At 35.1% G+C, this 14,579-nt stretch overlaps 1 protein-coding gene across 4 annotated transcripts in view; it reads right to left on the reverse strand.

Annotated features, from left to right (window-relative positions):
* The window catches only part of PDGFC (platelet derived growth factor C), a 211,685-nt gene that overhangs the window by 76,135 nt on the left and 120,971 nt on the right, over positions 1-14,579 (reverse strand). For all 4 annotated transcript variants that reach the window (XM_069493001.1, XM_069493004.1, XM_069493002.1 and 1 more), the window contains one exon: positions 12,458-12,653. In XM_069493001.1, the coding sequence (XP_069349102.1) occupies positions 12,458-12,653 (196 nt within the window). The remainder of the gene's footprint in view (positions 1-12,457; positions 12,654-14,579) is intronic.

A 14,579-nucleotide genomic window follows, 5' to 3' on the forward strand; every position in this document is an offset into this window, starting at 1 on the left:
AAATCCTAAGTCAGCATTTGCCTGTATTATAAAAGCCAGAATAGGCAGCCTCTTTAAAGATTGGCTTCTTTTGAGATAGGCTGTTCCATAAAGAGAACTGGGACCTGAACAGAATCTAGCACATCAAGAATCAGGAATTAACAGGGTCAGGTGAATTTAAGAAAGTGTATTATTTGAAAGATCATATAGAAAAATTATATTAATATTTTAATACTGGAAATATAACTACACAAGACATTGATGAAGTTGAGACAGAAAGGGCAACAGAATTATTACAGTATGTTTTAAAATGTATACATTTAGAAGCTGTCTATTATTACTGATTAGTGTTCTATTGCCATTGCTTGTTTCTTTGTGTGTGTGTATGGTAAATGGTGTAAACAGATAACTACTAATAGTTAGCTGGCCAGAAAGATAGTAATATGGGTATTTCTTTGGTCCTAAAAATTATACATATTTAAGCCTTTGTGCCAATTGGACACCCCGAACAAGAGATCTCATCATTACCCCAGTGACAGTAGGCAACTATGAAAAGTAGGGGCATGGCACAAAGACTGACATTCCAATATCCCCCAAATCCTCATAAAGTGCAAACTGTAAAACCCAAACCAACTGATGCAGGGAAGTGATCTCTGTGGATTAATCCAACAGAGAAGGTGGAAAAAGAAAGGCAAAGAGGAGAGGGAGGTGTTGGGAGCAGAAGAGGGGAGGATCAGATGCAGGAGAAAAGGTAGAGGCTGCTGAGAGACAAGCACTGGCGAGCCAGACAGGAGTTTGGGGAGTCACGGGATATATTTTTTCTCTGGTTGGAATGTTGATTTTGAACATTTCAAAACATAAGACCAAAACATCTCATTAGCCAAGAGCAAAGTCCCTTGATCTCAGACTTCGTCAGATCCCCACCCTTCATTTTAAGCCCTCTTGGGAATGATTTTTTTTTTTAAAGTTAAAAAAGTAATTGCTACAGAAGGCAAAGGATAACAAAACTATAAATTATGCCATTGAGTTAACTACACTCAAAAGAGTTGCTGGAAAGGGCAGTGGCAAAATCTGGACTCTAAAGAGAACTTTATTCTCTGGCCAGAAGTGCAGGTAGGAAAAACAGTAACTGTGAATTTGAAAGCTGCCCTTCAACACCTATCTGTCCTAAACACCAACAGCAGAGATGGTTATTTTTGAACCACCAGCACCTCCTTCTCCTTCTGATGGAAAACAAAACAGTTTTCCTTTCAGGGGCTATTTTCCCACTAATCACAGGACATCACTTGGGTCTCCAGATGGTCAGGTAACCCTAATCTTGCCAATCACAGTGACACAGTTCCTAGTTCCTGCTCTAGCAACTGCTATCAGGTTATGAGTACTTGGTTCAAACCAGGCCAATCAAAATTCTTCCCGGGACTTTTGCCAGAAAAGTTCCTGCCTCCTTCAAAGGTTGCAAGTGTTAAAATCCTGGCTTTCTCTTCCTTGGCTTTCTCTGACACCTTATGAGGCCAGCCTGATGGAGAATGATGTCACCTAGCAGGAAGCAAACCTATAGAGGCAGATAAAAAGCAACAGACTTAATGGCATCATTTGAGAACCTGGATAAAGTCTACTCATGAAATTTTAAGTCTCAGAATGCAAACATTTCCTTTTTTAAACTAGTTAGAGTCAACAGCTAACTATCTGTAGTCATTTAATACTAAAAGAGTCTTAAATTAACACTCATTTTTATGAATCCTTCTAGCTTATGTTGAAAACCTCTACCTACCAGAGCAACTTTGTTATGGCACATCGCTAGCAGAGTTGTAAGATTATTATTAGACACAATGCAGTTATCTTTCTCGTCTCTTCTCAGGGACTAAGTAAAATTTCCTTACCTATCTCTAGGAAGAAAGAGGAAGGCCATCTCTTCTCCATGATAATAGAATGGCCATTTAACACTCTAGAAAAGAATTGATGCAACCTCTTACTACCCAGCCACATCCTCCTGCCTAATTTTTAAATACCTTCTATAGTGAGACAGCCGTTAAAAAAATTAAAACAACAACAAAACTTAAACAGTTTTAGAAAAAAAAACACTCTAAGTTATTCCTTGGTTTTTCTTCAATATAGATGTTTCTAATGTAAGCAATGTTTACATTGGTCATTTGGTTCCTGCCAAAACTTGCACCCTGGGACAAAAGAGAATTTAGCTTTGAAATAAAAAGCATTAGGACTATTTGAAGGTTTTCCTGGCACACAAGTGCATGGGCATCCCCCCCCCCCCATTGCCCCAGCCTCACCCCCATCTCAGTCTCCCCCTTGCCCCAGGGCACTAACAAAGAAGGGAGTAGTGATAAGACAGCAATATGCTTTCTGTTGCTCCATCAGTCAGAAAAGAATTAAACAATGTTTAAGTATGAAAGTCTGAGGGAACATCCACCTGTAAAGTTGTGTGTTTCCGAAATAACAAAATTCCTTCAACAATTCCAATTGTCTTCAATGTCTCCTCCAATCTATTCTGTTTGGTTCTGTCAGCATTCTCTCCCTGCAGTATAGACTGGTGCGTGACCCTATGCTGCAACAGAACTTTTAGCTTCTCATAGCATAAGAAAGTAAGTTCAAATCTGTCGGCCTAGTATTCAAAGTTCTTCATAATTTGATCCTATCCACCATTACAGACTCAGACTCACCACTTGCCACACCTACAGGCATCTCCTGCACCAGAGAAATTCATTCTCAAATTAGTCCCCACCTTCTCTATCCCCAGTCTAACTCTGTCTAGAGTTCTCATTTCTCTATATTCCACCTACTATTTTATTTTAACTAACCTCTGTTGAGTATCTATTAGGTGCTAGTCAGCTATGGAAGTCTTACCTTATTCTTCGAGGCCCAGTACACATGGCACCCCCATACCTCTCTCCGTTATGCCTACTCTGTCTATGCTTCAGTACTTACATCACTTCTTATTTATGCCACAGCACTGTAGCAGACACTACTGTTTGCCTCCATGACTACAGTGCACCCTCCCCTTCTTCCTTAAAACACTAGTGACTTGTTTAGGTGTCAGCTATGGTATGAATATTTGTATCCTCCCAAATTCATATGCTAAATCCTAACCCCGAGGTGATGATATTTAGAAGTAGGGCCTCTGGGAAGTGATTGGGTCATGAATAGGATTAATGCCCTTATAAAAGAGGCCCAAGAGAGATCTCTGGTCCTTTCAACAACTGTAGACGTAGCTAGGAGATAGCTATCTACAAATCAGGAAGCCACCCTCTTCACCAGACAGACAAATCTGGCGGCACCTTGATCTTGTACTTCCCAACCTCCAGAACTGTGAGATACAAAATTCTGTTGTTCATAAGCCACCTGGTTTATGGCATTTTGTCATGGGAGTCTGGAAAGACCAAGACAGTAACCACCATGCATGGGCTTTAGCACAGATGGGATCCTAAAGCAAATTTTGGGAATATATAATGAATGGTTTAAGCCAATCTGGTTCCCCTTCACCTTGCTGGTGTTTGAGGTAGGCACACCACAGAAGTAACCACACCATCATCTACAACATTCTTCTCTGGTCTTACAACAGGGTTCCCACAGTATACCCTAAAGGGGTATTGATTTTTGTTTGTTTGTTTAACCTTTTTCTTGCCATCACGAACAAGACTAAAATTCAGAATTATAGTCCAAAACTCAGTTATTTACTTTCAGATCCAGTTTTGCAGATTCAGGATGGGGAGAGAGGCTGGGAATTATGTAGGCAAAGGGCTTCGGGAGATGTCTTTGGATCTCTTATGGTTAAAATTTAAGATCACTTATGCCAAATATGGACTAGTGGTGACTCTTTTTCCCCTCAATCCTTTTTAAGGAACCCATGAAAACATTTTGCTCAGGAAATAAATTCTTATGATGTACTCATGAGTTTCTAAGGTCATTATCAGCTAAATAAACAGTATTACCTTTATTTCAGCTGTATGGCCATACAACTAAGGAACATAAAACAATGTCTTCTTAAAATTTATCAGCCACAGCTTTCACCGGCATTGTAAAGTTCATGTGCGAAACCTATACTATCCGTGAAAGCTCTATCTCCTAGCGCAAAACACAGAAAATGACTGCTTGAGTTTTTGAGGTCTGCATGGCAGGGTTAATCTATCCACCCCTCTTCTCTGTAATTAATTAATAACAATTATTTAGAGACTGTTGATGGTAAAAATACACAGTTATGATATAAATTAGAAATTGGACAACAAAGCAATCTCATCATAACCAGTTATAGTAATAACTGTACTCTATTTACAATATACTGGGTTGGTGGCATTTTATCTTAATTGTCTATTTATTTGTCTGCCTCTTGACCCAGAGTATGAGGCACTTGAGGGCATGAGCCATCTCCTATTCACTGACGTCTTTTTATTACCTACCACAGTGCTCAATAAGTGTTTGAATGTAAGATTAAATAAATGAGCAAATAATAAGTCCACATTATTTCTATTATAAACAGGAGGAAGAGAGAAAAAGGTCTAAAAGTTTTTAAAGAAAAATCAAAAATTTTTGATCACCTTAAACGCTAAATAGTGAAACAATCCGTTTATTTCATTTAGCAGATTTAGTATTTCTATGTCCCATTAAATTTTTCTTCATTGGACCAGTTACAGTATTTCCTCCAAAAGAAACTCGGGTGTTTTGGTGAAGATGAGGCACCATTTTAAATTGGACAGATTGAGTAACTGATTCTTTTTAAAATGCTCTCTCATCATCTTTTTCTCTTTAAAATATTACATAAATGTGCAGATTGTTTACTTCAGAAGAGGGAAAAACAGGAAAAAATAAAAAAGAAGCTTTCTACTAAAGCATGTGTCCTTCTAGGGACACCATATGTCACTAACATCAGAAGACTTGGAGGAGACACAATCGATAAATAATAAGAGGTGACTGTGTAAAGCAGAAGACTAGAAACCCACTGATAACTCATTCGTGCCTACTTTCTATATCTGTCCACCTGTTTACACACACACACACACACACACACAGACAACATTGGAAAGCAAGACTTATTTTGGTATTTTCTACACCAAATGGTGCTGGTAATATATGTATACATATAAGTATATGTAACGTTCACCTTCCCCCTTCCTGCCTGTCCTACCTAAGTACCCGCATCCACATTGCTTGTATACCCTGGTCAGGCTATAAAAATAATAAAACCTAATTTGCATTTTACTTGTTTTGTATTTTGTATAATATAAATTCTTAATAGCATAACACACAACACATTTTTTTTCTTTACAGAAGACTATTTGAGAAGGACAGTAGGGCGATGGGGAAGTAGGTCAAAACATCTCACCTGACTCTATCCTATTTTAAAGATAAAGCTAAAATACGGATTCAGATTTTTTTAGACTCTTGTATGTTTAGGACTTGAGAGAATACGGCAGTTTAAATTCTTACAATGCATTTTATGGGAACACATTTATATTTTAGCCCCAAACACTGCCATGGAAAAGGGTTGATGTTATCATTTTTTTAAAACCAAATTTAAACTTGAACTTAATTATATCAGGCCCTGTCAGGAAAAACGTTATTTTGCTTGACAATAGTTTACATTCCAGCCACATGGTGGACAAAGTTAAGTGGAAAAACTTCTTGGTACATTACAACTAAAATGGCTAGATTGATGATTGAAAGAAAATCATTGGTTTTAATGCAATATTGGACTGTTAGGAAATTATAGAATTTTTGAGAGGACAAATAAGCACAAGAAATCAAGATTTCAGTGAGGAAAATATGCTCTGGGACACCAGGGGTATCTACTGAACCCTAGTGCACAAGAGACAGAGTTTGATGGACCACAGGTGATAGCCTGGGTTGGCTAGAACCCTGTCTCTTCCCTTTCACCCCTGCCCCTACACATCGCCCTCTGCAAAATGTACTACTCAGAGGGAGACTACAGGGATATGTCAGGAATTAATCTCATGATTAACTTCTCAGTAGCCATAAGACAGTGGAAATGGTGTCTTCAAGATACTGAGAAAAATAAATAAACATACACCCTAAAATGTTATATCCAGTCTAACTAACTTCTAAGAATGAAGGTAAAATAAAGAAATTTAAAAATAAACAATAACAGAATATTTACAACCAACAGGCTTTCACTCAATAAACTTTCAAAGACTGTATTGAAAGAAGTAGAATAACCTTATAAAACAGTTCTAAAAGGCAACAAGAAATAATTGGCACCAAAAAGTAGACACGTCAATAAAGATGAACAAAATTGACTACACAAAATAATGAAAACAATGTCTAATTTGTGGAGTTAAGAAATTACAAAATTAAAATCCTTAATGACCATATGAATCAGAAGTAGGGGTAGTGGTCACCAGCACCAAAACCAGCTTGGACAATAAGGACTAAAACCACCCACCCTACCCAGTTCACTGTTTACAATAACAGGACTTTACCATTTAGGTCATTAAATATGAAATGTTCAATCTCCAATCAAAAGTGTCATTTATTGTATCTCAAACAAGAAGCAGTACAATTAATCAAAGTATGTGCTTAAACTATAGACAGAGTTTTGCCGTCTTAATCGTAGCTTATGCCAGCAGGGAAGAAGCCTGGAGAGCAAGGGGTGAGGAAATCATGAAAGGCGTTTTCCACAGCTTGTTGAGAATTGAGTATTTTTCCTCGCAAGAAGTGGTCCAAAGCCTGGAAGAAGTGGTCGTCAGTTGGTGCAAGGTCTGGTGAATACAGTGGATGAAAGTGTTTCCAAGTCCAGCCTCTGTAGTTTGAGCAGTGTTGTTTGTGCAACAAGTGGTTGAGCATTTTCTTGCAAGAGGATTGGCCTGTCTCTGTTGACCAATCTCGGCTGCTTAATCACAAGTATCCTCATGATTTCGTCCGGCTGGTTGCAGTAGACATCTGCTGTAGTCGATTGATCAGGTTTCATGAAGCTGTAGTGGATAATGCCTGTGCTAGACCACCAAACAGACACCATTAGCTTTTTCTTATGAATATTCAGTTTTGGGCTGTGTTTCCACACTTCATCTTCATTCAACCATTGTGCCAGATGATTGCCATTGTCAAAAACAATCCATTTTTCATCACATGTAACAATACGGTATAGAAATGGTTCGCCTTTATGTCATGACAGCAAAGAAAGGCAAGCTTTGAGACAATTTCTCTTCTGTGCTTAATTCATGCCGAACCCATCTATCCACCTTCTTTACCTTGCCCATTTTTTTCAAATGGTCCAATACTGTTGGAATAGTAACGTCAAACCTTGCTGCTAAAGCACATGTAGGTTGAGATGGATTCGCTTCCACTGCAGTTTTCAGCTCATCATGATCTACCTTGGTCTCAGGTCACCCACATGGCTCATTTTCAAGATTAAAATCACCAGAACAGAACTTCTCAACCCACCGAGGTACTACATGTTCATTAGCCACATCCTTCCCAAACACATCGTTGATATTTTGAGCTGTCTGAGCTGCATTGGTTCCATGATGGAACTCATATTCGAAAATAACACAAATTTTTAACTTATCCATGGTTTGACAAAGATTGCTCAAAAAAAAAAAAAAAAAAATTGACAATCACAAGCCGAACAGTGCATTCGCAAGACTAAGGATGTACCTTCACAAGAAAAATAAAACAAGAAATGTCAAAATGAAATTTCAGAGATATCAACTGTCAAACATAGCTGACAGTCCCATTCCCTTAAGTAAGGAAATCGGACATTTCATACTTAACAACATAATACTATCTTACTGTCTTCAGGAGAGTCTCGGAGACTCTTGCCAAGGAAAATAACTTCACAGTTCATTACAGGAACTTCCTAAAAGAACTCTTTCAACTAGAAGTATGAACAGTTTATTAGCTAAAGCTGCTGAACTCCTATCCTCAAAATCCTTGCTTTGCTGTTTCTACCAAATCTAAGCTATTATATCCTAATTCTTACCCAATCCCAATCAAATACATGGAAAAATCCATGTTAAACCAAATTCAAATTAACAAAATCTGGTTTTGCTTTTCCTCCTCTGATACAGTACTAAAGTTCTCAAAGTGGAGTTCTCCAAACCCACAGTAAGCAAAAAACTCAGCTCTGTTTTATGGACATAGTGTGGTGATATGTGGGAAGCAAGCCTTGGCAGAAGTTAAAATGTTCTCCGGTAACTTTACATTTGAGGAGATGGCAAATGCTGATTCGCTTTAGACACTGTTAAGTTAAATATGCCTTTCTAAGGTGGTCACTGAACACACAAATAGAAGTTTACTTTTTAAACTAGTAGAAAAGAAAAATGGAATGAGAAGATGATAAATTTAATGCAAGAAAGGAAACTGAAGAAACAGGAAAATAAATATAAATGAAATGTTCAAAATAAATAGACATATAAATAAACTATGTCCAGGGGAGGTTCAATTGACTTCCCTCCCCCACGGCAGAAGCAGCCAGTTTTGCCTTCACCTGCACATTTATTTCAATTTCCTGATCTATAAATGTGTCTTTTATCTGGATTGTTATTGAACTGATTATAAAATCAGACTGGCTCCCTTTTTAATCCGTTAAATAGAATCTTTAGTACATGTTCATTTAGTATCTGCATGCAAGTCATGATTTTACCTTTTAAAAATATTATTCTTCAACAGTCATAAATAGAGCCAAGATTTGTTTCTTTCAAAGAACAATGAATAAACCAAATCATAGGCAAGACTAAGCAGGAAAACAAAAACAAAACAAAACAAAGAGGGAGCACAAAAGCAACAGTAGGAATGAAACAAGGGACATAATTAGAAATGTCGCAGAAACTAATAAGGACATATTGTGAAAACCCTAATGTCAATAAATCTGAAAACTGAAATGAAATGAAAAAATGCCTAGAAAATATAAAATGCATAACTGACTTTAAAAGCAGGACTCATAAATGGATACTAAACCAACTGGGTGGTAGGCTGTCACAAATCAAAATTCACATGCTTTTAAAGTATATGACAACTAAATGTAATGAGTTTATACTGGGAAGGATCTTGAAACAAAAAGGTCATAGCATGGAAAACTGCTCACATCCAAATAGCATCTGTAGGTAATTTAATAATATTGTATGAATATTAATTTCCTAGTTATGCAAATGGTTATATAGAATGTTAACATTGGAGGAACCTTGGTTAAGAGTATACAGAAATTCTGTATACTACCTTTGTAACATACTGTAAATCCAAAGTTATTATAAATCTTAAAGTTTATTGACTAAAAAGCAAACTCTCTAAAATAAGGAAAACAAAGGTATATACTAATACAATCAATAACATAATAAGAGATACAAAAGGAACAGTAAAAGAATTGAAAGAAACGTCTTTTTTTACAAATCATATGATTTTTTGCATAAATCCAAAATAATTTCCAGAACAACTATTAAAATAAAAAAGAGCTTAAGTTTTCTAGATATAAGATCAATACCAAAAAATTGATTGTATTTCTACATACCAGCAATATAAAATTAGAAAATGTAGTGTCCAATAGAGATTTTTAACAGCAGTCTATATGAAATATAGAAATAAATCCAAACAATGGATGTGCAACATATTTACGAAGAAATTTTAAAACTGTGTAGACGTTAAAGAAAACCCTAATAAATAAAGGTAAAGTTTTCATGGAACTGTACAACTTTTTCTAAAGAATATATTAAAAAGTAAAATAGCCAGGATGCTCCCAAAGGAGAAGAAAATAAGGTGAGACTTCCTTATCACAAAGTTCTATAATGTTACAGCAATTAAGACACTGTCCTTCAATTAAGACAGACAAAACTGACCGAAGTAACGGAACAAGATCCAGAAACAGAGCCGACCATATAAAGAAACCTGATCTGCAAGTTAGCTGGCATTGCACTTCTTTGGAAAAGAGAATGACTATTCAATAAATGATGTTGGGACACTACTGCATAACCCACCGAAAAATCTCACACCATAGACAAAAATAAACGCCAGAAGAATTTAGGAAAATGAAAGGCAAAATTTAAATAGCCAAATAGTCTAATAAAAACTAGGCAAAAATGATGACGTCACTGCACTGTAGCCAGGGCCACAGAGCAAGACTCTCAAAAAAAAAAAAAAAAAAAAAAAAATTAGGCAAAAGATATGAGCAATCATTTCATAGAAAAGGAAATTATCAATGGCCAATAATAAATATGAAACTCAACTTCATTAGTAATGAGAAAAACAAGTTAGAACTAATAATTAGATATAATTTCAAATGTACCATGGTACCAAAATTTTTTTTCTAAAAAAGGACAAATCAGAAGTTAGTGAGAATTCTGTGCAACAGAAATTTTTATACATTGTTGGGAGAAGTGTAAACTGATCTCTTTTAAAAACAATTTAACTCACCCCAGTAAAGTTGAAAATATAAATATTTTAAGACAGCAAAACCATTCTTAGATACAGACGCAAAGTTTTCTTGCACTTTTGCACAAGTGCAAGGAGAACTGGGAACAAGCCAAATTGTTCATCAAACATTTGGAAATGAGCCAAGTCCTCATAAAAGTAGGAGACACAAAAAAAGTTGATTATTTATAAAATGAAATACTATACATCAAGGAAAACAAATGACCTAATTAATAAGCTATCTGCCTCAACATGAACTAATTTTAAAAACAGTATTTTTTAGTTTTGCTTGTTTTGAAATGTATATCAATTCACAAAATACACAGTATTATTCCATTGATACATATTTCAAAACAGGCAAAAATAAACTTTTTATAAGATAGTTCATAGGGAAGTACATACAGGTTGTAAAATTATAAAGAAAATCAAGATTTAGGACAATGATTACATTTGCAGGAACAAGTAAAAGGTTTAATCAGGGAGCAATATTGGTAGGGGACTTCAGAACTAAAAGAAGTATCACTTTTCCTAAGTTGAGTTGCATGCTGGTTGAAGCTATGTCACATGCTGGATGAGACATGTAGACAATTTAACTAATATATTATATACACACATAAATATGTACATATATATGCATACATATAACACGTCCTCTTCTGTAACCCAACCCACTGGATATTCAGGTATCACATAGCCCTCTTGGTGTTGATCTGTGGAAAATGGAACTTGGGGAGAAGGCACAAGAAAGCGCTAATATTCTAGCTGCTGCTACTGTTGTAAGAAAGTCCTTTGCCTCTGACCCAGGAGTCTTTTATCTTCTATTAGCATCCATGAAACTGTCATAAGCTAACTTACTATTTTGAAAATAAAGTCTTAGACTCCGCAATTTTTGAAAAGATTATGAAATCTTACTTACAAAAAGAAGTCAATAGGTGCAGTAGAGCTTGGTGAAAAACTACCTTAAATAGGTCTTAGGAAAATGGGTTTTAGCATTTGTTTAGGTACAAAACATGAATAAGATCTAGGGCAACTACCATACTCTGGTCTCTGTTTCTTTATCTGTAAAATGAAGGATTAAACTACACGGCCTTCTAAAGATGGGATAGCTTCTGGTTCTCAAAGTCTAAAATTATAGATATAAGGAAAAAAACAACACGAAATGCACAGTCACAGAAAGAACAAATGTGAAAAAAATGTAACTATGTAAATGCTAAAGATAAAAATTGTGATGACAGCAAGTACAAAGTTTATTTCATCTGCGCTGAAATATTTATCTGTAATATACCATGAAATGAAAATTCTCTTTTAACTTGTATATCAAAGAGAAAATAAAAAACCCAGGAAAGAAGTTCAAGTAAAATATTTTCATGTTATACAAATGCCATTGAAGTGAAAAATCTTCAGTAAGACCACCCAACCTTGACAAGTGTATTCATATGGGATTTAAAGAGTAATATTTGTCTGACATACAGTAGGTGGTCTTTCACGTGGGTGAAATACTCCAGCTGACTTTGGTTCATGAATGCTTCTAGGAGAATTATGATGAATTCCTACCTGGCAAGGCATACTGTTAGCCTAAATTTCTAATTCTGCTTTCAAAACTATATTTTTCTTTGTGAAGAACTTTCAAACTTCTCAGTCCTGTGTGTGTATATGTATCCATATGTATCTAGGTAATATGTACCCATGGATACAGCTTGTTCTTTTAATAGCTGATTGTTTATATTATTGATTTGGCTATCAGGAAGCTCAAATATAAGATTTTTAGCACTAAAGGCAAATTAGGTTTTCTGGCATAACTACAGTCTTTTATGTAGCTTTTTATTCTCTATTCCATATTGTAAATGGTTTTACTCTATATATGCTTTTTACTATAAATTATGTCAAATCATTTTAGAAGAAGGTAGAAAGTAATGACCATGTATGTACATATATGTATCTTCTGATTTTCAGTGAAGACTTTAAGTGAAACATAGATCAAATAAGGTTGTAAATTTCTTAGATCATCAGAAAAATAAAACAAAATAGATGCCATTTAAAATCAGATCATCAAAATTAAGCAAGATTTTAACAGCTGTTATACTCTGTTGGAATTTCATGCATGGAAACTTACTTGCATATGTCGTCTTCTGGGTCTTCAAGCCCAAATCTTTCATCAAATGTAAGCTGTATCCATACATTTTCCTCTACTGCTACTAATCTCCACACCAAGACCATATTTCTTGGATAAGTATGAGGAAACCTTGGGCTGTGAATACTTCCATTAGTAGACACAGTGATAATTCTCTCATGCTGGGGATCTTGTACTCCTAAAGCAAAAACACAGACACAGACATACACTTAGAACAAACATTTCAAAAATTACATGCTCCAAAATAAATGCATTATTGCTATTCACATTTTACCTCTGACCAGTGTTAAGTATGTCCTATATGATACAAGCCAAATACCACTCTGTCCAGAATTTATCCAGAAAAAAGGGATTATTTTAACATTACTGAATAAAAATCTGTGTATATACATATTTTAAAGAATATAGAAAATTAGTCTTTTTAAATTTAATGACTGAAATGTCAACTACCAACTCTTTTGGATTCCTCAAATCACAATAAACCTGAGTTATGATTCTAAGTTCTGAGAAGCTATCAAATATAAGTCATGTTATAATAAAAATAAAAAATATAATTCTATTTTTAAAAACACAAATAATGATTAAAATTCCCCTAATTTTAAAATAAGAACTACAGAGCCACATTCAGCTAATTATTTAAGAATTTCCATTAATTTTATATACAGAAAATATGAGAGGGTATTAAGACAGCTGAGGAAAAAGAAATGTGAGGCTAAAAGATGTAGAAGTGGATTAATATAAAGTTATCAGCTTTTCTCATTCATCTTTGAAATGTCAATTAGCAGACCACACCACACACCATTTATAGCTTTTTAGCTGCTCTTTTATTCCTAATGCTTTAGAAACCAAGCTGACAAAATCTTAGTAACTGCTTATTATTTGGGCCTGTAACTTCTGAAGAAAAGGCATCCAACACAAGCTCCAAGTTTCACATGAACTGGAATTATGAAATGATCTCAACTCTTAAATGACCCTGAAAAGTAAAATGAGGTCAAAATAACGGTCTCAGTTCTTCACAATAAGGGAACTATTAGCACTAATGAAAATATTATTTAAAATACAAAAAAATGTTGTAGAACTTCGCAGTAACTGAATACGCCAACATGAATTTTAAATTTGTAAAGGAAAGTACAGTACAAAATGGCTTCTAAGTATTTTAGGCATGGAATCTTTTCACATTTATGAAACGCTAAAATATGTTGTTAATACTATCTCTCTTTCTTTTTATTAGAATGTCGGAGAGAGAACCAAGGGGAAGGGCAAACTGGCATTGCGGAGAAAAAGTGTTCTTATACTCATCCAGTTGAGAGTTGAAACCCACAATTGATATTAATAAAATGAGTAGTCATTCAACCACTCAAAAAAATCTAAGAATTGGGTAATTATGGGCTAATTTCATGGCTTCAGGCCATGAAAATCTGTTTAGGTATGTCAAATTCTAATAAAGAAAAAAAAAACTTTGAAAATATCCCTTATTCAATTTCCAACATAACTTTATTAAAAATATTTTAAAAGCCCTAAACTGGACTCTGAACACATGAGGTGATGTGCATAGCAGGATATCTGACAATTTTATGGTGCAACTTTTGTATACTCTTAATATCAGGACAGCAGTTTTAACTATAGCAATGTCTCGTTAATTTTCATAATTTAGGAGATACGCTACACAACACTGAGCTTCATATCTGCAATAAGACCATGGAGAAATTAAGAATATCATTACTTTGTAAGCACCACCATTCATCCATTTGTCCTGTCCAACATCCAGTTTCTTATATATGCGTACTTACTTTCCCAAATAGGACAAATCTCATTTATTCTATTCCTTTGTTATATTCCATCAGACTGTGCAATATAGAGTTTACTTGGGCCTATGAAATCATGACAGTTTAGACTAAACTCTACACTTTTTTTTTCTCTCTTCCTTTCTCTTTCAGTTATAGTTTTCTGCCTTTTCCTCTTTTCCATGTCTTTCACTTCCCATAATCTAAGTCCCTCATAATCAATGAATTCCCTAAACTCTGTCTGTTCCCTTATGGATTGTACACCAATGATGTCACTTCCACTGTGGTAGACTGAATTGTAAAATGATCCCCGATGTTCC

This window comes from Eulemur rufifrons, chromosome 18 (assembly GCF_041146395.1).
Source record: "Eulemur rufifrons isolate Redbay chromosome 18, OSU_ERuf_1, whole genome shotgun sequence".
Lineage (NCBI taxonomy): Eukaryota > Metazoa > Chordata > Mammalia > Primates > Lemuridae > Eulemur > Eulemur rufifrons.